The sequence below is a fragment of the Sesamum indicum genome, linkage group LG11 (genome assembly GCF_026168435.1).
Source record: "Sesamum indicum cultivar Baizhima isolate 11 linkage group LG11, ASM2616843v1, whole genome shotgun sequence".
NCBI classification, from domain to species: Eukaryota; Viridiplantae; Streptophyta; class Magnoliopsida; order Lamiales; family Pedaliaceae; genus Sesamum; species Sesamum indicum.
In genome coordinates this window covers 4,549,629-4,576,954 of record NC_142667.1, presented here as the reverse complement: position 1 = coordinate 4,576,954, position 27,326 = coordinate 4,549,629, and the positions used below count along the sequence as shown (strand labels likewise).

Sequence of the window (27,326 nt, the reverse complement as noted above, 5' to 3'; positions counted from 1 at the left end):
TTATAATAACTACAAGATAGTATGAAAAAGAAACAAACTTTCATTAATAAATACGCGTAAAACAACTGAAATTTGATCGATCTCAGAATTTCACGAAACTTGAACCAAAAGTAGGCCTAAAACCCTTGCATTTGTATGGTAAATTTTCTAAGTGTAATAACAGCTACAAATTAATATGAAAGGGAAACAAACTTTCTTTAATGAACCGCATAAAATAGCTAAAACTTGTACGCCGAAACAATTTCTCGAAACTTGAACCAAAAGTAGGTCTAAACCCTTGCATTAGTATGGTAAATTTTCTAAGCGTAATAATAGCGACAATTTAGTATGAACGGAAGACAAATTTTCTTTAACAGAACTGCGTAAAACAACTAAAATTTGAACGTACTCAGAATTCCACGAAACTTGAATCAAAAGTAGGCCTAAATCTTTGTATTTGTATGGTAAATTTTCTGAACGTAATAATAACTAAAAGTTAGTAAGAAAATGAAACAAACTTTCTTTAATTAAACCGCGTAAAACAGCTAAAATTGGAACATTTTCAAAATTTTACGAAATATGAACGAAAAGCAGGGCTAAACCTTGCTTTTGTATGGTAAATTTTCAACGCATGATAACAAAAACAATTGAGTATGAAAGGGAAACAAACTTTCTTTAATAAAAACCTCGTAAAACAGCTAAAATTTTAATTATCTCAGAATTTCACGAAATTTGAACCAAAAGTAGACCTAAACCCCTATATTTGTATGGTAAATTTTCTAAGGGTAACAATAACTATAAGTTAGTATGAAAGATAAACAAACTTTCTTTAATAAAAATGTGTAAAACAGCCAGAATTTGAACGTTCTCATGAACCAAAAGTAGACCTAAACCCCTTGCATTCGTATGGAAATTTTCTAAGCGTAATAATAACTAAATGTTATTATGAAAGGCAATCAAACTTTCTTGAAAAAAAACACGTAAAACATAAAAAATTGAACTATCACAAAATTCCACGAAACTTGAATCAAAAGTAGGCTTAAACACTTGCATTTGTATGGTAAATTTTCTAAATGTTATAATAACTACAAGTTAGTATGAAAGGGAAACAAACTTTCTTTAATAAAACTGCATAAAATAGCTAAAATTTGAACGTCCTCAAAATTCCACGAAACTTTAACCAAAAGTAGGCCAAACCCTTGCATTTTTATGGTAAATTTTCTAAGCGTAATAATAACAACAAGTTAGTACGAAAGGAAACAAACTCATTTTAATATAAACGCGTAAAATAACTAAAATTTGAACTACTCAGAATTCCACGAAACTTGAACCAAAAGTAGGCCACCCTTGCATTTGTATGGTAAATTTTTTAAGCGTAACAATAACTACAAGTTAGTATGAAAGAGAAATAAACTTTCTTTAATAAAACCGCGTAAAACAACTAAATTTTGAACGTTCCAAAAATACTACGAAACTTGAACCAAAAGTAGGCCTAAAGCCTGCATTTGTATGGAAATTTTTCTACCTGTAATCGTAATGATATGTTAGTATGAAAGAAAAATAAACTTTCTTTCATAAAATTGCGTCAAACAGCTAAAATTTGAACGTTTTTAGAATTCCACGAAACTTGAACCAAATGTAGCCCTAAACCATTGCATTTCTATGGTAAATTTTCTAATCGTAATAATAACTACAAGATAGTATGAAAGGAAACAAACTTTCATTAATAAATACGCGTAAAACAGATGAAATTTGATCGATCTCAGAATTTCACGAAATTTGAACCAAAAGTAGGCATAAAACCCTTGCATTTGTATGGTAAATTTTCTAAGTGTAATAACAGCTACGAATTAGTATGAAAGGGAAACAAACTTTCTTTAATGAACCGCATAAAATAGCTAAAACTTGAACGTCGTAACAATTTCTCGAAACTTGAACCAAAAGTAGGTCTAAACCCTTGCATTAGTATGGTAAATTTTCTAAGCGTAATAATAGCGACAAGTTAGTATGAAAGGAAGACAAATTTTCTTTAATAGAACTGCGTAAAACAACTAAAATCTGAAAGTACTCAGAATTCTATAAAACTTGAATCAAAAGTAGGCCCAAACCTTTGCATTTGTATGGTAAATTTTTCAAGCATAATAATAACTAAAAGTTAGTCTGAAAATGAAACAAACTATCTTTAATTAAACTGCGTAAAACTGCTAAAACTGGAACGTTTTCATAAGTTTACGAAATATGAACCAAAATCAGGCCTAAAACTTGCTTTTGTATGGTAAGTTTTCAACGCATGATAACAACAACAATTTTGTATGAAAGGGAAACAAACTTTCTTTAATAAAAACCTCGTAAAACAGCCAAAAGTTGAACTATCTCAGAATTTCACGAAATTTGAACCAAAAGTAGGCCTAAACCTTTGTATTTGTATGGTAAATTTTCTAAGCGTAATAATAACTAAAAGTGAGTATGAAAATGAAACAAACTTTCTTTAATTAAACCGTGTAAAACAACTAAAACTGGAACGTTTTCAGAATTTTATGAAATATGAACGAAAAGCAGGCCTAAAACTTGCTTTTGTATGGTAAATTTTCAACGCATGATAACAACAACAATTGAGTATAAAAGGAAAACAAACTTTCTTTAATATAAACCGCGTAAAACAGCTAAAATTTGAACTATCTCAGAATCACGAAATTTGAACCAAAAGTAGACCTAAACCCCTATATTTGTATAGTAAATTTTCTAAGGGAAACAATAACTATAAGTTAGTATGAAAGATAAACAAACTTTCTTTAATAAAAATGTGTAAAATAGCCAGAATTTGAATGTTCTCATGAACCAAAAGTAGACCTAAACCCCTTGCATTCGTATGGAAATTGTCTAAGCGTAATAAGAACTAAATGTTATTATGAAAGGCAATCAAACTTTCTTGAATAAAAACACGTAAAACATCAAAAGTTGAACTATCACAAAATTCCACGAAACTAGAATCAAAAGTACGCCTAAACACTTGCATTTGTATGGTAAATTTTCTAAATATTATAATAACTATAAGTTCTTATGAAAGTGAAACAAACTTTCTTTAATAAAACTGTATAAAATAGCTAAAATTTGAACGTCCTCAAAATTCCACGAAACTTTAACCAAAAGTAGGCCTAACCTTTGCATTTTTATGGTAAAGTTTCTTAGCGTAATAATAACAACAAGTTAGTACGAAAGGAAACAAACTCAGTTTAATATAAACGCGTAAAACAGCTAAAATTTGAACTTTCTCAAAATTCCACGAAACAAGAACCAAAAGTAGGCCTAAACCCTTGCATTTGTATGGTAATTTTCTAAGCGTAACAATAACTACAAATTAGTATGAAAGGTAAATAAACTTTCTTTAATAAAACCTCGTAAAACAACTAAATCTTGAACGTTCTAAAAATTTCACAAAATTAGAACCAAAAGTAGGCCTAAACCCCTATATTTGTATGGTAGATTTTCTAAGGGTAACAATAACTATAAGTTAGTATAAAAGATAAACAAACATTCTTTAATAAAAATGCGTAAAACAACCAGAATTTAAACGTTCTCATGAACCAAAAGTAGACCTAAACCCCTTGCATTCGTATGGAAATTTTCTAAGCGTATTAATAACTAAATGTTATTATGAAAGGTAATCAAACTTTATTGAATAAAAACACGTTAAACATAAAAAATTGAATTATCACAAAATTCCATGAAACTTCAATCAAAAGATGACCTAAACACTTGCATTTGTATGGTAAATTTTCTAAATATTATAATAACTATAAGTTAGTATGAAAGGGAAATAAACTTTCTTTAATAAAACTGCATAAAATAGCTAAAATTTGACTGTCCTCAAAATTCCACGAAACATTAACGAAAAGTAGGCCTAACCCTTGCATTTTTATGGTAAATTTTTTAAGCGTAATAATAACAACAAGTTAGTACGAAAGGAAACAAACTCATTTTAATATAAACGCGTAAAATAACTAAAATTTGAACTACTCAGAATTCCACGAAACTTGAACCAAAAGTAGGCCACCCTTGCATTTGTATGGTAAATTTTTTAAGCGTAACAATAACTACAAGTTAGTATGAAAGAGAAATAAACTTTCTTTAATAAAACCGCGTAAAACAACTAAATTTTGAACGTTCCAAAAATACTACGAAACTTGAACCAAAAGTAGGCCTAAAGCCTGCATTTGTATGGAAATTTTTCTACCTGTAATTGTAATGATATGTTAGTATGAAAGAAAAATAAACTTTCTTTCATAAAATTGCGTCAAACAGCTAAAATTTGAACGTTTTTAGAATTCCACGAAACTTGAACCAAATGTAGCCCTAAACCATTGCATTTCTAAGGTGAATTTTCTAAGCGTTATAATAACAACAAGATAGTATGAAAAGGAAACAAACTTTCATTAATAAATACGCGTAAAACAACTGAAATTTGATCGATCTCAGAATTTCACGAAACTTGAACCAAAAGTAGGCCTAAAACCCTTGCATTTGTATGGTAAATATTCTAAGTGTAATAACAGCTACAAATTAGTATGAAAGGGAAACAAACTTTCTTTAATGAACCGCATAAAATAGCTAAAACTTGAACGTCGTAACAATTTCTCGAAACTTGAACCAAAATTAGGTCTAAACGCTTGCATTAGTATGGTAAATTTTCTAAGCGTAATAACAACGACAAGTTAGTATGAAAGGAAGACAAATTTTCTTTAAAAGAACTGCGTAAAACAACTAAAATTTGAACGTATTCAGAATTCCACGAAACTTCAATCAAAAGTAGGCCTAAACCTATTTATTTGTATGGTAAATTTTCTAAGCGTAATAATAACTAAAAGTTAGTATGAAAATGAAACAAACTTTGTTTAATTAAACAGTGTAAAATAGCTAAAACTGGAACGTTTTCAGAATTTTTTGTAATATGAACCAAAAGCATGCCTAAACCTTGCTTTTGTATGGTAAATTTTCAACGCATGATAACAATAACAATTGAGTATGAAAGAGAAACAAACTTTTTTTTAATAAAAACCGCGTAAAACAGCTAAAATTTTAACTATCTCAGAATTTCACGAAATTTGAACCAAAAGTAGACCTAAACCCCTATATTTGTATGGTAAATTTTTTAAGCGTAACAATAACTATAAGTTAGTATGAAAGATAAATAAACTTTCTTTAATAAAAACGCGTAAAACTGCCAGAATTTGAACGTTCTCATGAATCAAAAGTAGACCTAAACCCCTTGCATTCGTATGGAAATTTTCTAAGCGTAATGATAACTAAATGTTATTATGAAAGGCAATCAAACTTTCTTGAATAAAAACACGTAAAACATCAAAAGTTGAACTATAACAAAATTCTACGGATCTTGAATCAAAAGTACGCCTAAACACTCGCATTTGTATGGTAAATTTTCTAAATATTATAATAACTATAAGTTAGTATGAAAGTGAAACAAACTTTCTTTAATAAAATTGCATAAAAGAGCTAAAATCTGAACGTCCTCAAAATTCCACGATACTTTAACCAAAAGTAGGCCTAACCCTTGCATTTTTATGGTAAATTTTCAAAGCGTAATAATAACAATAAGTTAGTACGAAAGGAAACAAACTCATTTTAATATAAACACGTAAAATAGCTAAAATTTGAACTTTCTCAGGAGTCCACGAAACATGAACTAAAAGTAGGCCGAAACCCTTTCATTTGTATGGTAAATTTTCTAAGCGTAACAATAACTACAAGTTAGTATGAAAGGGAAATAAACTTTCTTTAATAAAACCGCGTAAAACAACTAAATTTTGAACGATCTAAAAATACTACGAAACTTGAACCAAAAGTAGGCCTAAGGCCTTGCATTTGTATGGAAATTTTTCTACCTGTAATAGTAATGATATGTTAGTATGAAAGAAAAATAAACTTTCTTTAATAAAATTGGGTCAAACAGCTAAAATTCGAACGTTTTTAGAATTCCACAAAACTTGAACCAAATGTAGCCTTAAAACATTGCATTTCTAAGGTAAATTTTCTAAGCGTTATAATAACTACAAGATAGTATGAAAAAGAAACAAACTTTCATTAATAAATACGCGTAAAACAACTGAAATTTGATCGATCTCAGAATTTCACGAAACTTGAACCAAAAGTAGGCCTAAAACCCTTGCATTTGTATGGTAAATTTTCTAAGTGTAATAACAGCTACAAATTAATATGAAAGGGAAACAAACTTTCTTTAATGAACCGCATAAAATAGCTAAAACTTGTACGCCGAAACAATTTCTCGAAACTTGAACCAAAAGTAGGTCTAAACCCTTGCATTAGTATGGTAAATTTTCTAAGCGTAATAATAGCGACAATTTAGTATGAACGGAAGACAAATTTTCTTTAACAGAACTGCGTAAAACAACTAAAATTTGAACGTACTCAGAATTCCACGAAACTTGAATCAAAAGTAGGCCTAAATCTTTGTATTTGTATGGTAAATTTTCTGAACGTAATAATAACTAAAAGTTAGTAAGAAAATGAAACAAACTTTCTTTAATTAAACCGCGTAAAACAGCTAAAATTGGAACATTTTCAAAATTTTACGAAATATGAACGAAAAGCAGGGCTAAACCTTGCTTTTGTATGGTAAATTTTCAACGCATGATAACAAAAACAATTGAGTATGAAAGGGAAACAAACTTTCTTTAATAAAAACCTCGTAAAACAGCTAAAATTTTAATTATCTCAGAATTTCACGAAATTTGAACCAAAAGTAGACCTAAACCCCTATATTTGTATGGTAAATTTTCTAAGGGTAACAATAACTATAAGTTAGTATGAAAGATAAACAAACTTTCTTTAATAAAAATGTGTAAAACAGCCAGAACTTGAACGTTCTCATTAACCAAAAGTAGACCTAAAGCCCTTGCATTCGTATGGAAATTTTCTAAGCGTAATAATAACTAAATGTTATTATGAAAGACAATCAAACTTTCTTGAATAAAAACACGTAAAACCTCAAAAATTGAACTATCACAAAATTCCACGAAACTTGAATCAAAAGTAGGCCAAAACACTTGCATTTGTATGGTAAATTTTCTAAATTTTATAATAACTACAAGTTAGTATGAAAGGGAAACAAACTTTCTTGAATAAAACTGCATAAAATAGCTAAAATTTGAACGTTCTAAAAATTCCACGAAACTTTAACCAAAATTAGGCCTAACCCTTGCATTTTTATGGTAAATTTTCTAAGCGTAATAATAACAACAAGTTGGTACAAAAGGAAACAAACTCATTTTAATATAAATGCGTAAAACAGCTAAAATTAGAACTTTCTCAAAATTCCACGAAACTTGAACCAAAAGTAGGCCTAAACCCTTGCATTTCTATGGTAAATTTTCTAAACGTAACAATAACTACAAGTTAGTATGAAAGGGAAATAAACTTTCTTTAATAAAACCGCGTAAAACAACTAAATTTTGAACGTTCTAAAAATATTACGAAACTTGAACCAAAAGTAGGCCTAAAGCCTTGCATTTGTATGGAAATTTTTCTACCTGTAATAGTAATGATATGTTAGTATGAAAGAAAAATAAACTTTCTTTAATAAAATTGCGTCAAACAGCTAAAATTTGAACGTTTTTAGAATTCCACGAAACTTCAACCAAATGTAGCCCTAAACCATTGCATTTCTAAGGTAAATTTTCTAACCGTTATAATAACTACAAGATAGTATGAAAGGGAAACAACTTTCATTAATAAATACGCGTAAAACAGCTGAAATTTGATCGATCTCAGAATTTCACGAAACTTGAACCAAAAGTAGGACTAAAACCCTTGCATTTGTATGGTAAATTTTCTAAGTGTAATAACAGCTACAAATTAGTATGAAAGGGAAATAAACTTTCTTTAATGAACCGCATAAAGTAGCTAAAACTTGAACGTCGTAACAATTTCTCGAAACTTGAACCAAAATTAGGTCTAAAACCTTGCATTAGTATGGTAAATTTTCTAAGCGTAATAATAGCGACAATTTAGTATGAAAGGAAGACAAATTTTCTTTAACAGAACTGCGTAAAAGAACTAAAATTTGAACGTACTCATAATTCCACGAAACTTGAATCAAAAGTATGCCTAAACCTTTGTATTTGTATGGTAAATTTTCTAAACGTAATAATAACTAAAAGTTAGTATGAAAATGAAACAAACTTTCTTTAATTAAACCTCGTAAAATAGCTAAAATTGGAACGTTTTCAGAATTTTATGAAATATGAACGAAAAGCAGGCCTAAAACTTGCTTTTGTAAGGTAAATTTTCAACGCATGATAACAACAACAATTGAGTATGAAAGGGAAACAAACTTTCTTTAATAAAAATCGTATAAAACAACTAAAATTTGAACTATGTCAGAATTTCACGAAATTTGAACCAAAAGTAGACCTAAACCCCTATATTTGTATGGTAAATTTTTTAAGGGTAACAATAACTATAAGTTAGTATGAAAGATAAACAAACTTTCTTTAATAAAAATTCGTAAAACAGGCAGAACTTGAATGTTCTCATTAACCAAAAGTAGACCTAAACCCCTTGCATTCGTATGGAAATTTTCTAAGCGTAATAATAACTAAATGTTATTATAAAAGGCAATCAAACTTTCTTGACTAAAAACACATAAAACATCAAAAATTGAACTATCACAAAATTCCACGAAACATGAATCAAAAGTAGGCCTAAACACTTGCATTTGTATGGTAAATTTTCTAAATATTATAATAACTACAAGTTAGTATAAAAGGGAAACACACTTTATTTAATAAAACTGCATAAAATAGCTAAAATTTGAACGTCCTCAAAATTCCACGAAACTTTAACCAAAAGTAGGCCTAACCCTTGCATTTTTTTGGTAAATTTTCTAAGCGTAATAATAACAACAAGTTAGTACAAAAGGAAACAAACTCATTTTAATATAAATGCGTAAAACAGCTAAAATTTGAACTTTTTCAGAATTCCACGAAACTTGAACCAAAAGTAGGCCTAAACCCTTGCATTTGTATGGTAAATTTTCTAAACGTAACAATAATTACAAGTTATTATGAAAGGGAAATAAACTTTCTTTAATAAAACCGCGTAAAACAACTAAATTTTGAACGTTCTAAAAATTCCACGAAACTTGAACCAAAAGTAGGCCTAAAGCCTTGCATTTGTATGGAAATTTTTCTGCCTGTAATATTAATGATATGTTAGTATGAAAAAAAAATAAACTTTCTTTAATAAAAATTGCGTCAAACAGCTAAAATTTGAATGTTTTTAGAATTCCACGAAACTTGAACCAAATGTAGCCCTGAACCATTGCATTTCTATAGTAAATTTTCTAAGCGTAATAATAACTACAACATAGTATGAAAGGGAAACAAACTTTCATTAATAAATACGCGTAACACAGCTGAAATTTGATCGATCTCAGAATTTCACGAAACTTGAACCAAATGTAGCCCTAAACCATTGCATTTCTATGGTAAATTTTCTAAGCGTAATAATAACTACAAGATAGTATGAAAGGGAAACAAACTTTCATTAATAAATACGCGTAAAACAGCTGAAATTTGATCGATCTCAGAATTTCACGAAACTTGAACCAAAAGTAGGCCTAAAACCCTTGAATTTGTATGGTAAATTTTCTAAGTGTAATAACAGCTACAAATTAGTATGAGAGGGAAACAAACTTTCTTTAATGAACCGCATAAAATAGCTAAAACTTGAACGTCGTAACAATTTCTCGAAACTTGGACCAAAATTAGGTCTAAACCCTTGCATTAGTATGGTAAATTTTCCAAGCATAATAATAGCGACAAGTTAGTATGAAAGGAAGACAAATTTTCTTTAAAAGAACTGCGTAAAACAACTAAAATTTGAACGTACTCAGAATTCCACGAAACTTGAATCAAAAGTAGGCCTAAACCTTTGTATTTGAATGGTAAATTTTCTAAGCGTAATAATAACTAAGAGTTAGTATGAAAATGAAACAAAGTTTCTTTAATTAAACCGCGTAAAATAGCTAAAACTGGAACGTTTTCAGAATTTTTCGAAATATGAACCAATAGCAGGCCTAAACCTTGCTTTTGTATGGTAAATTTTTAACGCATGATAACAACAACAGTTGAGTATGAAAGAGAAACAAACTTTCTTTAATAAAAACCGCGTAAAACAGCTAAAATTTCAACTATCTCAGAATTTCACGAAATTTGAACCAAAAGTAGACCTAAACCCATATATTTGTATGGTAAATTTTTTACGGGTAATAATAACTATAAGTTAGTATGAAAGATAAACAAACTTTCTTTAATAAAATACGTAAAACAGCCAGAATTTGAACGTTCTCATGAACCAAAAGTAGACCTAAACCCATTGCATTCGTATGGATATTTTCTAAGCGTAATAATAACTAAATGTTATTATGAAAGGCAATCATTACTTTCTTGAATAAAAACATGTAAAACATCAAAAGTTGAACTATCACAAAATTCCATGAAACATGAATCTAAAGTACGCCTAAACACTTGCATTTCTATGGTAAATTTTCTAAATATTATAATAATTTATGCATTCTGTCCCAACAATGAACTCTTTCTTGATTTATTAAACATTCTTTTAAGGTGTGATTTTTTTTGGACAAAATGTGTAAAACACCCCTATATTTTAAGAAATCAGCTAAAAATATTCTTTCTATTTTAAAAATAGGCTAAACCCCTCCTGTGTTTTGTAAAACTCAGCTCAATTGCTCCCTCTCCGTTAAATCCAACTAACGGTGTTAATTATTTGCAAAATGATTGTTATACCCCTACTTAACATATGTCATTTCTTATTTTAATGAACGTTGGATCTTTTCTGATCGAATATTGATCGTTAGATCTAATCGATTAATCTCAATCGTTAGATTTTTAAAAAATAAAAGGTCTAAATTCAATAAATTATTTACCTTGTATTATATATACATAATTTAAAATTAAAAAAATATATTATTATTATATAAAAAAAACTAACTACCTCGCCCCACCTCCTTACCCCCCACCATCTCCGTCGTGGTAGCACGAATTCTTAAAACCATCGTATCTCCGCAAGTGCTTTACCAAAATGAGTGAGGCTGGTCTAGTTAGAATTTAAAGAGACGAGTCTAATGATTGTGGTCTGAGACTCAGATTTGATCGAATGGTGATGAATCGACGGCAAACATGTTCAACAATCGTGGCTTGAGCCCAATCTTTTCGATTGATGAAAACTCAAACTAAAGGTATAAAAATGTTCTTCTTGAAGAGAGGATTCAAATAGTACCACTGGCCGTCGGAAACTCGTCCGGACGGGGCCGAAAACTTAGAAACAAGTTTTCGGCGAAAAAGGGGCGAAAATCTCGTTCAATTTTTTCTTTTTTTTTTAATTAATTTAATTATATCAATTAAAATATATTATAATTAATTAAGAAGATTTTAAATAATTATAATAATTAAATATTTTAGCTAATTAAGAATAATTATGATAATAATTATTATAATTAAATATATATTTTAATTGATTAAAAATAATTTTATATTTAACAATTAATAATTATAAAATTATTTGGGTTTAAATATAATTTAAATTATAAAAAAATATAAAAAAATAAAAGTAAAAATAGCATTTTAGTAAAAAAAAATCTAAGAAAATGTCAAAAATAATTAAAAAATATCGCCACATGCACAAAGAGCGCGTGTAATGCACCTTCCGTTAATTACTAATGAAATGGGTGTTTGTTGCTGAGTTTTACAAAATATAGGGAGGGCTTTTAGCCTATTTTTAAATCAAAAAGAAATTTTTAGCCGACGTTTTATAACATAGGGGGTTTTATACCCTTACTTAATATATATTATATTTTATTTTAATAACCGTTGGATTTTTTTTAATCAAATATTGATCGTTAGATCTAATCAATTAATCTCAACCTTTAAATTTAAAAAAATGAAAAGTTTAGATTCAACAAATTATTTAAGTTATATTATATATAAATAATTTAAAAATAAAAAAATATATTATTATTATATATATGAAAAAAAAAAAAACTACCCACCCCACCCCCAATCCCACCACTATCTCCGTTGCGTTAGAATTGACGGCAACTTCTTCAAATTATCGGATCTCTACAAAAACTTTACCAAAATAAGTGACATCAATCTCGTTAGAATCGTTTTGAAGAGAGGAGTCTGATAGTAGTGGTTTGCGGTCGAGATTTGACTTAACAAAAACGAATCGACAGTAAACATGTTCGGTAGTCGTGGCTTGAGTCCAGTTTCTCCAATTGACGAAAATTCAAATTGAAGGTATAAAAATATTCCTCTTGAAAAAAGGATCCGAATGGTACTACTGGCGGCCAGAAACTCGTATGGATGGCGCTGAAAATTTAGAGACAAGTTTCCTGCGCCGCAAACTCCTAACTTTTTTCTTTTTTTTTAAGTTTTTAATTAATTTTAATTATATAAATTAAAATATATTTTAGTTACTTAAGAATATTTTAAATTTAGCTAATTAAAAGTAATTATAATAATAATTATTGTAATTAAAAATATATATTTTAAATAATTGAAAATAATATAATTTAATTTAATATTTATATATTAAATAAATTAAATATAATTTAATATTGCAGTTTAAATTATAAAAAAATACAAAAACAAAACAAAAGACAAAAAAAGGCATTTTGGTAAAAGACACCTAAGAAAAGTGCAAGTAAAACAATTAAAAAATAACTCCACATCCACAAATAGCACATGTAATGCACCTTCCGTTAATTACTAAAGGAAATGGTGTTTGTTCTTGAACTTTACAAAGCTTTTAGCGTATTTTTAAAATAGAAATGAATTTTTAAACGACTTTTTGAAACAAATGGAGGTTTTATGCATTTTGGCCCAACAATAAACTCTTTCTTGATTTATTAAACATTTTTTAAGGTACATATTTTTCTAAAAACACTTGCAATAAGCACATTTACTAGTATAATAAATGTATGAAAATAGAAGACTACTTGGACAATCTTCATTGTGAACTTTCATCCCGTAGATGAAACAACATGTCCCTTTACGATCACCACCTGCTCACGCATTAGTTCTCTCTATTTCTCCCTTGAGATCCAAAATACATTCGAGCTCAAAGTACATGTGTGAGCAATTTCAAACAAGCCCTAAAGCAGATGATAAGCGATATTGCAAAATGTATGTAACGTCAGAAATCTGCATAGTGCAAGAGTGGACAGAAAGTTTAGCATAACTTCCAAACTGGACATCGGAACATCGCATAGCGAATGTACAACACATAAGTCACAAGAAGAGCCAAAAGTAGTACATAGCTGACACAATTCTCTCCAACGAGGAACAATTTGCAATCTATGTTTACGAATGGTTAAATGTTTCACAGACTCAACGAATGGTTTTACACTTTTCTGAATTTACATAATGGATGAAATGGTGGCGAAATGGATAACAGTGGGTCAAAGTAATGCAAGAACCTTTTCCTATCCCTGCACCATAGAACTAACAGCCAAGAATGAATTGCCTGACAAAAGCCAAGTCAGAGGAAGTTACCTGGCTTCTTGGTAAGATAGGTCGGCAAAGCCAGCCTATAACTGAACACGAGCATATCACTCGCAAACATCATGGAGGGGCAGTGGCGACTTATCACCCACCACAAAGGAGTAGCTTCTCATTTTCTGAAGGAAGGCCCCTGTGGGGCGGTGCTCACCAGTGAGGTCCGGTTATCCTCACTAAAGTGGTCATTTTCCAGGTCTCTTCTAGTGGAGTCTGCATAATACAATGCCAGACCATTGCCGTGGCTGAATCCATTTGGGAGATTCTGTTTCTTATGTGTTCCTTGAATCGTAGATGCCCCATTACCTTGTTGATTAGATATATTATTACGGTTGTAAGACAAATGTGCAGAAGCAGGAGACGAAGATTGTGTGTGAGTAATTTCCCCAGATTTCGGTTGCTCCCCGGATGTAGAGTTTTTGCCAGAACCATCAAGCTTTTTCGTATTAAGGAAACGGCCACCAGAGCCTCTTGCTCTTCTTATAGCATGTTGGTGCCGAGATTCATGCAGATAAGGCTGCATTGTCCAATTCACAAAGAACATAAGCAGGATATCTGAAGGAAAAGCTAAAGTAATGCCGATAAAATCTTCATGGATACTTATTGTAGGCTTCAGGAAGGTAAAGAGTCACAGTAGTCCTAGCAGTCACATGAATGTAACAAATAAGGAACTAAGCCAATAAATTAGGTACAGAACGGACAAAAAGAAGCCAATTCCAACCAGCAGCTGTTCACAAGAAAGAGCAACCACAGTTTAATCCGACAATCCACACAAGAAACTTTATCCATCGATGAAAAGCAAAACGTGTTCAGCTTCTATGCATTCACCTACGGTTGACTTTCTTACTAACATTCTAAGAATCTTCAGTATAACATATGAAAACAAAATGATGGTAGATAGAGAGGGAAAATTATATATAAGCATTCAACACTTATGTCAACATATAATGTGACTTGTACAAAAACCACGAGTTAACATCATGTCCCATTTTTCAGATACTTGTTAACTAGATTTCAACTGGCACACTCCAGGAACAGAGCCCAGGATTATAATTTAAACTAAGGCATCCACTATGCCTTGTGACAGAAAGAATTAGTTGAAACTTTTGTCCAAGAATTGTTACTTCCAAATGTTTCAATTTTCCAATTTAGAAGAGGGATATGAGGTGCACCAGCTATTTCACTCCACAAAAGGGTGATTATGCAAACAAAACGTAAAATATGGGAGAGGTATATGCTTCAAAGATATGGAGATGCCCATAGAATTCAGGGGAGACATTCTATTACCTTCCGGTTTTTTACCAATTTCTTGTCCAATTCAGCTCTTGCTCGCATTTGTCTTCGCCTTAAAATTCCACGGTACTGTTTTGCATTCACATAAACAGGTTCTTCTTCCATTTCCAGTGGCAAAGGCATTCTTGCTGGATGGTATCCAAGCAAGTGGTGTACCTGGAACCAACCCAGAAATATTTTAAAGTGTACATCCAAACAAAAGTGAGAATACTTCCCAAGACGCCGAATAAAGCCACCAAGTAAAACACAGTATGTTTGAGGATACAACATAGCTGTAATAATAGTCTAAGCCAATTTAACAATGATCCGGAAACTGAATTTCTTCCTATTCTAAACATTCAAAAGACACATGGATCAATTGAAGTGTTTCTAAAAGTAGACATCCCATGTGAGTAGATGGCATGATGGTGTGAATTCAGCAGAAATGCATAAAGCTTATCTGCAAACTGAATAAGACCATGGCTCAGAGAGGATTAAGTTAGAGGCACCCCTCAAGTGTGAAGTTGAGACATGTCAAACTGAGGAGTCAGGAAGCATCATCTTTTCTCTAAGTGCAAATAAAGAAACCCCCCACCCCTTTCTGGACCAGAAAATGGAAAAAGAATGGGAAAGTCAATCGAATTTAACTTGAACACAGATGAGAAGAAAACGAGATTCTGAAAAAACAGACAGAAAATATATGATGATGAAACAAGATTTGGATGGATTTCCTGAGCAAGGGAAGTGGAGACACACATGGACTTGGGGTCTAACTAGCTGCCTCCCAATTGCAGCTTACAATCTTTGGTAGTAGTTATAGCTTAAACGAAACAACAGCTTATGGAATTTGTTTTAAGTCCTCATTCATACAGCTTTAGATGTTCATACAAATAATATAATATATAAAGTGGAAATATTTGTTCCAAACGCAATGATCTTTGCCATTTCATCAATTGAGGCGAAAATTATCAGTCTCTTCATTGATTGACTCAGCCCATAGCAATTGCAAGCCATGAGAAACATACTATTTGTTCTAACTATAATAATCTTGTCTACAAATGCATAAATAGACACACAAGAAATATGCACATTATGTTTAGATATGCAGTTATGCATGCATGTGATCACGAGCGCATATGTGCTGATGACAACTTTTGTACATTAGAGAAGATAGATATATAGTTAGTGCCATAAAACGGCACATTCGAATATGCACACCGAAATATGACAGATTTTCTCTCTTCAGTCTGTATTCCAAATAAAACGCACATTCGCATTCCAATGATCTTAAGAGATAGATTTCAGGCGTTTATTTTCTTTCCCCATTCTGGAGGGTCAGAGCCAGAATTTGTTCTTACTGTTGCTCCATAAGTCAACCTTCCCCCATACTGTGGGTCTTCATATGGATAAGGCGTCAACATCTGTAAATAGAGAAGTAAATAATTAATGGAATCTCATCTAATCAAACATACAGATAGAGAATCCACAAAGTTTATCATTGCAACTGTAACGTTCAGATACTCGATCAGCAAATCAACAGCATTTTCATATAACCTAGCCACGCACCAAACCGGGAGAGGGGCGCACGGTTGGGTGGCAGCTCAGACACAGAACAAGCGAGAGAGAGAGTCTTACAATTGAATGACCCACAAGTTCCATTTGTGAATTTGCATCAAGGTGTTGCTTTTCTTGCCCATTATTGCTTCCATTTAATCCTGGAAAAGAATAAATAGATCTTAATTAGTTGAAACATGAATGCATATAGACATAGAACACAGATGATTAGAGAGGTTTTGTACATTGGCCCGGGAGACACATTCGAAAAGTATGTTAAAGAGTTACTTAAAGGAAATGCAATTAGTAAACAAAATTTTCAAGCAGATGCAGGCACCAATTAGCAAGTCCTTATGCAAGAGCAATAAGTCCCACCACAGAGGAGGGTTTATTGTGCATTGAACGGAATATCTTGTCTTTGGTTCGCAATCCTATAAAGCAAGCAACTTTACGTAGCTCTGATAGAAACAAGATTTATGTCAATTGAATATGCAATCAATCGAGTAGTTCTTTTTTATTACCACAACTCACATCATAAGGTCAAGAAATTATTTAAAACTTGAAGGATGAAAATCATATTACACTGAGTATGAGGGAGAATGCTCGGCAGTAATAAAAAAAAAAGTTGAAAAATTGCGGACACCATAGGACCATTTTCAGCTTTCCTATATATTTATCATTTCCCTCTAAACCAATGTCACAAATATGAACATAAATACAATTAACCATCATTTCAGGCCCTCGAAACGCCAAAATGGAGCATGAAATATAGCATGACCAGCAAAGATTGCAACAAGAAGATAACTAACGTTTTTTCATCAGTAGTAAAGTATGTATCTAGAATTTACACGTAGCATAAAAAAGTGAAATGTGTGGTGAAGCACAGAAGGCTACCAGATCGAAGGGCTGCATTGATTTCTGGATCCTTGGAGGCCCCTTCACCAGTGCCTTGAGGTTGCAGAGTTGCAGGGCCTACGGGTCCATCTTCCTGCTGCCCTCCAGAAGGCATGCCATTGTGTCCAAGACCCTGCCACCAGGGTTGACTGTAGAATGTCGAGTTTGGGATACTACGGAGACCTGTCTCCAACTGTTGATCACTACTTTTAGCAAGTGCAGGCATTATTGGTGACTCTCCCCCAAACAACTAATGACCTAATCATAATCTGACAAGACCGAACAATTCCTTAGAAACCAAACTCTACATAAGAAGTAAGAAAATCTATGAAGTCAAGGAAAATATTTGCGCATTATAAAGAATCAAGCTACTTTAAATATGTTAAAGCTTCTAAAGGAAGCAATTTTATCCTACACTGTACAAATAATATCAAAGGATACAGTCTTCTCTGTCACAAACCAAAACACAGTAAAACAAAATAGCTAAACAGCAGCTGTAGCACTGAAAATCAGCAGAATACATTCATACCTTGCATGGACATTCAGCAAGAGATAATGGAACTTCAACTGTAAGTAAATCTATAGTAGAACCCTAATAGCTTCCAGTAGAACAATTGAAGTCATCTCCCTTTTAAGTTCCCAGTACAAGTAGAAGAATAAAAAAGTAGATCATCAGAGCTCAACCCTCTATCCAATTTCCCTATTTTAGTATCAAGATATATACATACTGAATGATTCACAAAACCCATACAACCATCAAATTGTTAAGACTTCCAACCATACAAATTTTTGCAATAACCAAAATATTCAGTATTTACTAACTGAAACACTAAGATAGACAACAGAACTCCTTCCATATCCAAAAGTGACATCAATTACAATTCCTCTTCTTATTCCAATTCTATAACATCCCTCAGTTCAAATAAATTTGGAAAAGAATTTCATGATTAACCATAACAAACTTATTCAAATCCAATACCTAGTCCACAATAATCCCAGAACTCAAAAAAAAATAATAATATCTCTAGATACAAAAGGATCGATAGTTAATCACTTTTAACTTTTAAATTTAACTTCTCCCCTTTTCTTCCCTTAAATGAAGAACGAATTCTGAAAATCAAATATTAAACAGACAACAATAAATCTGATTGAGAGACCGAATAACTCCAGCAAATACATAAAAGAAACCGAGAAAAGAAAAAAAAAGTTACCCTTAATCCTATACGATGTGGAAAAAGCTCTGACTGAAACCCAAACCTATCAGAAGATCATTTATTTATTTACTCTTGTGCAAAGCTCGAAAACCGATTGGCCGATCAAGAAACAAAATCAAATCATGGAATATCTATCAAATATACTTATATATATACAGAATAAAAATTAAATTTAGAGAGATAATATTTTTTTTCTTGGATATTTTTCGATTTGTGAAAATTAATTTAGAAACTGTTGTCCCAAATTTTCAATTTTCATGCCAATGTCGCGAGTAAAACATTTTAGAGCTTGTTTGATTGTGTTTTTTTCAATGAGATTTTTTCTACTTTTTACTATTTGGGTAGGTGGAAATTTGTTTGGTCAAGCCATTTTTAGTGAAAATGCATATCTATTTTAATTCTCAATTTCTTGAAATTATAGGTGAGCTTGTCATAGTTGTCTTTTCTTGTTAGCATGTACTTGCTTGTTTCCCATCAATTAAAATTGTTTTCTCTCCCAACCATTCCTTTCAATGGAACCTCAAACAAAACCAGCTCTCCTCCTCCTTCCTCTTCCCCGGAAACTCGCCCGTCGATCCATCCTTTTTTTACGACCGTCGAGTCCTGTGGTTGGAACAATGACATCATTTGTCGGAAGAGAAAGCGCGGCGCTCGAAATAAAGTGAGCTCGATGCGGACAAATTTTTTGGCTCATCATGATATGATTTTTGTCCCATTACTACTGTCACAAAGAAGATGAAAGCAGCTGCCTAAGTTGCAAAACCATGTTTTTCGTCCAAAATTTCTGTTTTGATTTAAGATATGTGTTATTCTTAACTGGACTATGAAGTGTGGAAACTGGTTTGGGTAAGAGTAATATATATATGTATGTATATGTATATATATCTTATAAATTCTCAAACATCATATGAAAGCTCACCCATAAATCCTTCAACTATTTTTTTTTTAGTGAATAATAATTATATTAAAATATTTGGTTTAGAAATTATATTTAGTTTAAATTGGGTTTCGGTCGAACAAGATTTATTTATAATGAATATATTACACTTATATGATTTGGTTATAGTTTAAATAGACTCATCCATAAATTACATCAATATTTGCAAATTGCAATTTAACTAATTTAATGTGGCTAAATCTAATTAGAATAAACAATTTAATTGGTTCTAGTTTAACGTCTAGATCATTAGCATACTCGATGTTAAGGATATTTATTCAATAAATTAAATCAAATTAAATTTTGATAAATCAAAATGTGATAGGTCAAAATGATATATAAAATACTAAACCAAATTAATCGATTTAGTTTTAGTATTTACTGAATTTCTTTTGCTAATACGAATGGTTTGTATTAATAATTGAAAAAATAATAAAAGTATTAAAAATGATAAAAAAAAATTTGCAAAGTAAACATACAAAAATAGTTACATTAAGATAATTGACAAATACATATATACATAAAAAAAATACAAAGTTATGAGTTATGATTATGATTTATCCAATACTGAATAAAAGTAGAGGAAAATAGAGCACTCAATCTGGTTGATTTACTCTGTGTATACCGGCTGATGTTTTTTGGTTGATTACTTGAAGACATAGCTGTTTTCGGTTTCTAATTCCATCTAATAGGTGATTGAATTGCAATTTTGTATTCTGCATAACTAGATAAAGATGTTTTCCATCTTGAAATTCTTGTGAATAAATGCTATATAGTCTACATTTGTTGTTGCTTGTTTTCGATTATTTGCTGATTACTCTATTAATACTTTAGATGTTTTAGTAACATACATTGTGACTTTAACATGGTAGATGAGTCGAAAGCGGAAGGAGGCATGTGGTACGTCTTTGGAGCCAAAGTCACGGGCTGACGATGCTTGGTGGGATATGCCACAGGTGTCTTTGCTCATTGAATTGATGTATGAGCATTACAAGAAAGGACACCTTATCTCATCAACATTTAGTGAGCAAATTTGGCATGAAATCGTGGTTGAATTGTACGAACGTAATAAAACACAATACACTGTGGCTCAACTTAAAGGTAAGGCTAACAGGCTTCGAATGCTTTGGCGTAAGTTTTATGATTTGGTATACAAACGGACTGATTTTGGTTGGGACCCAACAACGTGCACTGTGACTGCCAGTGAGGATCGTTGGGCTGAATGGATCCTAGTAATTGTATTACATGTCTCATTTTATTTTCTTACATATATTCTTTTTTTTTTGGTAAATGTAAATTTCATTAATAAAGAGTAATGGTACAGTACAACATTTGGTCAACAAATTTCTTACATATATTCATCATTTCTTGTCATACGTCAATTAAGTGCGACTGATTACGTAGGCTAATCCGAGAGAGTCTGGCTTGAAAAAGAAGGGTCTTCCTCATTTCGATTTATGTACTGAGATGTTCTCATCTTCTGTAGCCACCGGCAGTAATGCCCGCTCCTCTGCCATGCCTCCTGTCTCCAACAATGACGATGATGAAGTTGGTGTAAGCTATCCTGCAATGGATAGTAGTAATCCACTCTCATCCGGGACCGAGAACATTCAAAGAGCAACAAGAGGCGTGCAGCGAATAGGGGGGCAAAATGATCAGTGGAATCGAATTGATGCCTGCATTGATGCCATAACCACTTGCAGTGAAGCCAAAACTCGGAAGCTGGCCAAAATTTCCAATGATGATATTGAAGAGTGCATGGCTGCGCTGTGTAAAATGGAGGGACTACTGCAGGATTTATTCTTTGCAGCAAGATCAATTTGTGTTGAAGGTGAGGCGTCAAATGTTTGATTTTCAACTCACCTTAGTTTAATCCTTCCAATGGGTGATTTTTAATATAACCCTTATTAAGCATTTTATTTTGTTACAAAGAAATTATTTAAAACTTTTAAGCTCTCATTTTAAATTTGCAATTTGTTTCCCCCACATTCAAATTTAGAAAAATATAATATTTTTAATAGAAAATTTATCATTGAATAATTATTTAAAATATAATTGATAAATAATATATAAGTATAATTATTTTGGCTTTAATAAACTCGAATTCTTTAAATAAAAGAGCACTTGAATAAATAATTTAGAGAATAAAAGTTTAAATGAAAATATTGGAGAAATATTTAAATAAAACAATTTTGAAGTTAGAACATAAATAACAAAATGAATATGTTAATTAAAATGTTGAAAGATAGGGTGTGGTTTCGAAAGCTTTTTAGTTAAAAGAATTTTACTCTATTTTTATCTATTTTTTTTCTCCGACTTTATTCAAGTGTTTTATTATTTTAAAATTACAAAAAATTCATTATATTCATAAAAGTTATGCTTACATTTAAGTAATTTCCTAATTATAAATAATTCTAATTAAAAAGGGTTATATTTTCTAAAAAAATTAATTATATGGAAGGGACAAAATTGCAATTGAAAATAAAAAGTGAGAAATTTAAATTATTTTTTATAAAAAAATTAAAAAAACATATAGAAAAATCACTCATAAAAATGACTAATTTAAATTGAATTAAAAAAAATTTTATCACTAAACTTATATATGATGAAATAAAGTGAATTTTAAACACCCCCTACCCCCTACCCCAACATCATCCTCAGTGTCTTCCGTTAAAGAAAATTACAGTTGTGTGGCACGTCGTTCTTATGTCTTCTAATTTTTGTTGGGTGGACTCGTGTGCTCTTATGATTTTATTTTCTCCCTCCTCGTTTTTAGCATTGGAATAATAAGGTTTGCTATGTTCCTCCTAATGTACTCCCACAACTTTTGATTGGGGTTTCTTATTCAATTATAATGAGAGGAGTATAGGACATTTTTGGTGAGGTTTTTATTTTAAGCAAGTCCATGGAGACCACAGAGAAGGAAGCCCAAGAGAACGCGACCCATGGAGATATCACAAGGCCCATCTATATGTTGATGAGTAATATTACTTTGTAATAGTATAGGGCCATCTTAGCCAAACCACAGACTCACTGCGGGCTCAGTGAGTCTCATAGGTTGGGCTCGTGATCATCCAACAGGTATGCTAGGTTTTATTGCATGCGAAGCATTTATTTAAATACTTTAAATATTTGATATTTATGCATGCAATATTTTATATGTGATGAGGTCTCGGTCAAACAACTCATAATTAACTCTCACTTGGTTGGACCAAGTTGAAGGGTTAGGGGACCAAAATGGACTTGGATCAAAATGGTTTAATCTGTCTAAGGTTTCCATCAATAATAATATGGTGAGAAAGCTGCCACTACCTAAGTATGGTCTCACGAGTCGTGGCAAATTTGGACTAGAGGCAAGCTGCACCATTATTGTGAACAAAGGAACACGCTCAATATTTTTCTATCTCACGAGTTGTGGGGGGCAACAATTAAGGTGTGATTTGATCGATGGGTTGAGCCCAATACTAAATAAATATTAAGCCCATAAATAGACTTGGATCAAAATGGCATTTCGATCTGTCCATGCCTTCCATCCATAGCAATATCACGAGGAAGCTACCGCTATCCAAATTTGGTCTCACGAGTCGTGGCACATTAGGAATAGTAGACAATCTATATTATTGTAATGAACAAAGGAAAACGCTCGTTGTTTCCCTGTCTCACGAGTCAGTGCAAGGGTTTAGCCCTACTTTTCGTTTAAGTTTCGTGGAATTCTGAGATAGTTCAAATTTTAGCTATTTTACGTGGTTTTACTAAAGAAAGTTTGATTCCCTTTTATACTAACTTGTAGTTATATTAAGCATAGAAAATTTACAATATAAATGCAAGGGTTTAGGTCTACTTTTGGTTCAAATTTCGAGGAATTCTGAGAACACTCAAATATTAGTTGTATTACGCGGTATATTGAAGAAAGTTTGTTTTACTTTCATACAAACTTTTAGTTATTATTACGCTTAGAAAATTCACCATACAAATACAAAGGTTTACGCCTACTTTTGGTTCCAGCTTCGTAGAATTTTGAGATTGTTCAAATTTTAGCTGTTTTACGCGGTTTATTAAAGAAAGTTTGTTTTACTTTCATACAAACTTATAGTTATTATTACGCTTAGTAAATTCATCATACAAATACAAGGGTTTAGGCCTACTTTTGATTCAAGTTTCGTGGAATTCTGAGTACGTTCAAATTTTAGTTGTTTTACGCAATTCTATTAAAGAAAATTTATCTGCCTTTCATACTAATTTGTCGCTATTATTACGCTTAGAAAATTTGCCATACTAATGCAAGGGTTTAGACCTAAATTTGGTTCAAGTTTCGAGAAATTGTTACGACGTTCAAGTTTTAGCTATTTTATGCAGTTCATTAAAGAAAGTTTGTTTCCCTTTGATACTAATTTGTAGGTGTTATTACACTTAAAAAAATTTACCATACAAATGCAAGGGTTTTAGGCCTACTTTTGGTTCAAGTTTCGTGAAATTCTGAGATCGATCAAATTTCAGTTGTTTTACGCGTATTTATTAATGAAAGTTTATTTCCCTTTCATACAATCTTGTAGTTATTATTACACTTAGAAAATTTACCATAGAAATGCAATGGTTTAGGGCTACATTTGGTTCAAGTTTCGTGGAATTCTAAGAACATTCAAATTTTAACTGTTTGACGCAATTTTATTAAAGAAAGTTTATTTTTCTTCCATACTAACATATCATTACTATTACAGGTAGAAAAATTTCCATACAAATGCAAGGCTTTAGGCCTACTTTTGGTTCAAGTTTCATGAAATTTTTAGTACGTTCAAAATTTAGTTGTTTTACGCGGTTTCATTAAAGAAAGTTTATTTACCTTTCATACTAACTTGTAGTTGTTGTTACACTTAGAAAATTTACCATACAAATGCAAGGGTTTAAGCCTACTTTTGGTTCAAGTTTCGTGGAATTCTAAGAAAGTTCAAATTTTAGCTGTTTTACGCGTTTATATTAAAATGAGTTTGTTTCATTTCGTACTAACTTGTTTTTATTATTACGCTTACAAAATTTACCATAAAAATGCAAGGGATAGCCCTACTTTTGGTTAAAGTTTCGTGGAATTTTGAGGACGTTCAAATTTTAGCTATTTTATGCAGTTTTATTAAAGAATGTTTGTTTCCCTTTCATACTAACTTGTAGTTATTATAACATTTAGAAAATTTACCATACAAATGCAAGTGTTTAGGCCTACTTTTGATTCAAGTTTCGTGGAATTTTTGATAGTTCAATTTTTGATGTTTTACGTGTTTTTATTCAAGAAAGTTTGATTGCCTTTCATAATAACATTTAGTTATTATTACGCTTAGAAAATATCCATACGAATGCCAGGGGTTTAAATCTACTTTTGGTTCATGAGAACGTTCAAATTCTTGCTGTTTTATGCATTTTTATTAAAGAAAGTTTGTTTATCTTTCATACTAACTTATAGTTATTGTTACCCTTAGAAAATTTACCATACAAATACAGGGGTTTAGGTTTACTTTTGGTTCAAATTTCGTGAAATTCTGAAATAGTTCAAATTTTAGCTGTTTTACGCGGTTTTTATTAAAGAAAGTTTGTTTTTCTTTCATACTCAATTGTTGTTGTTATCATGCGTTGAAAATTTACCATACAAAAGCAAGGTTTAGGCCTGCTTTTGGTTCATGTTTCGTAGAATTCTGAAAACGTTCCAGTTTTAGCTGTTTTACGCGGTTTAATTAAAGAAAGTTTGTTTCATTTTCATACTAACTTTTAGTTATTATTACGCTTAGAAAATTTATCGTACAAATACAAAGGTTTAGGCCTGCTTTTGATTCAAGTTTCGTGGAATTCTGAGAAAGTTCAAATTTTAGCTGTTTTACGCGTTTATATTAAAATGAGTTTGTTTCCTTTCGTACTAACTTGTTGTTATTATTACGCTTAGAAAATTTACCTTAAAAATGCAAGGGTTAGGCCTACTTTTTGTTAAAGTTTCGTGGAATTTTTAGGACGTTCAAATTTTAGCTATTTTATGCAGTTTTATTAAAGAAAGTTTGTTTCCCTATCATACTAACTTGTAGTTATTATATATTTAGAAAATTTACCGTACAAATGCAAATGTTTTGGCCTACTTTTGATTCATGTTTCGTGGAATTTTGTGACAGTTCAATATTTGATGTTTTACGTGTTTTTATTCAAGAAAGTTTAATTGCCTTTCATAATAAGATTTAGTTATTATTACGCTTAGAAAATTTCCATACAAATGCAAGGGGTTTAGGTCTACTTTTGGTTTATGAGAACATTCAAATTCTGGCTATCTTACGCATTTTTATTAAAGAAAGTTTGTTTATCTTTCATACTAACTTATAGTTATTGTTACCCATAGAAAATTTACCATACAAATGTAGGGGTTTGGGTCTTCTTTTGGTTCAAATTTCGTGAAATTCTGAGATAGTTCAAATTTTAGCTGTTTTACACGATTTTTACTAAAGAAAGTTTGTTTCCCTTTCATACTCAATTGTTGTTGTTATCATGCGTTGAAAATTTACCATACAAAAGCAAGGTTTAGGCCTGCTTTTGGTTTATATTTCGTAAAATTCTGAAAATGTTCCAGTTTTAGCTGTTTTACGCGGTTTAATTAAAGAAAGTTTGTTTCATTTTCATACTAACTTTTAATTATTATTATGTTTAGAAAATTCATCATACAAATACCAATGTTTAGGCCTACTTTTGATTCTAATTTCGTAAAATTATGAGTACGTTCAAATTTTAGTTATTTTACGCAGTTCTGTTAAATAAAATTTGTCTTCCTTTCATACTAACTTGTCGCTATTATTACGCTTAAAAAATTTACCATACTAATGTAAGGGTTTAGACCTAATTTTGGTTCATGTTTCGAGAAATTGTTACGACGTTCAAGTTTTAGCTATTTTATGCGGCTCATTAAAGAAAGTTTGTTTCCCTTTCATACTAATTTGTAGCTGTTATTACACTTAGAAAATTTACCATACAAATGCAAGGGTTTTAGGCCTACTTTTGGTTCAAGTTTCGTGAAATTCTGAGATCGATCAAATTTCAGCTGTTTTACGCATATTTGTTAATGAAAGTTTGTTTCCTTTTCATACTATCTTGTAGTTATTATTACACTTACAAAATTTACCATAGAAATGAAATGGTTTAGGGCTACATTTGGTTCAAGTTTTGTGTAATTCTAAGAACGTTCCAATTTTAGCTGTCTGACGCAGTTGTATTAAAGAAAGTTTATTTTTCTTTCATACTAACATACCATTACTATTGCAGGTAGAAAAATTTCCTTACAAATGCAAGGCTTTAGGCCTATTTTTCGTTCAAATTTTGTGGAATTTTTAGAACGTTCAAAATTAGTTGTTTTACGCGGTTTTATTAAAGAAAGTTTATTTCCATTTCATACTAACTTGTAGTTGTTGTTATGCTAAGAAAATATACCATACTAATGCAAGGGTTTATACCTAATTTTGGTTCAAGTTTCGAGAAATTGTTACGACGTTCAAGGTTTAGCAATTTTATGCGGTTCATTAAAGAAAGTTTGTTTCTCTTTCATACTAATTTGTAGCTGTTATTACATTTAGAAAATTTACCATACAAATGCAAGGGTTTAGGCCTATTTTTGGTTCAAGTTTCGTGGAATTCTGAGAAAGTTCAAATTTTAGCTGTTTTACGCGTTTATATTAAAATGAGTTGGTTTTCTTTCGTACTAACTTGTTGTTATTATTACGCTTAGAAAATTTATCATAAAAATACAAGGGTTAGGCCTAATTTTGGTTAAAGTTTCGTGGAATTTTGAGGACGTTCAAATTTTAGCTATTTTATGCAGTTTTATTAAAGAAAGTTTGTTTCTCT

General features: G+C 31.1%; 2 protein-coding genes across 3 annotated transcripts; one reads left to right on the top strand and one right to left on the bottom strand.

The window, feature by feature from the left end:
- Positions 1-13,246: 13,246 nt before the first annotated feature.
- LOC105173321 (nuclear transcription factor Y subunit A-1) lies at positions 13,247-18,739 on the bottom strand. Of its 2 annotated transcripts, none has more exons than XM_011095021.3 (6): positions 18,527-18,739; positions 17,316-17,584; positions 16,503-16,582; positions 16,226-16,288; positions 14,883-15,044; positions 13,247-14,112 (listed from the first exon to the last, which is right to left on the bottom strand). In XM_011095021.3, the coding sequence occupies exons 2-6, from the start codon at positions 17,539-17,541 to the stop codon at positions 13,711-13,713; spliced, it is 933 nt and encodes a 310-aa protein (XP_011093323.1). In that variant the 5' UTR covers positions 17,542-17,584; positions 18,527-18,739; the 3' UTR covers positions 13,247-13,710. The 2 variants fall into 2 exon arrangements, with proteins under 2 accessions (XP_011093323.1, XP_011093324.1); XM_011095022.3 differs by lacking the exon at positions 18,527-18,739 and adding an exon at positions 17,845-18,516.
- Positions 18,740-20,338: 1,599 nt separating this feature from the next.
- On the top strand, positions 20,339-21,317 carry LOC105173339 (uncharacterized protein At2g29880-like). The gene is made up of 2 exons (XM_088875192.1): positions 20,339-20,698; positions 20,871-21,317. The coding sequence occupies exons 1-2, from the start codon at positions 20,339-20,341 to the stop codon at positions 21,315-21,317; spliced, it is 807 nt and encodes a 268-aa protein (XP_088731318.1).
- Positions 21,318-27,326: the final 6,009 nt, after the last annotated feature.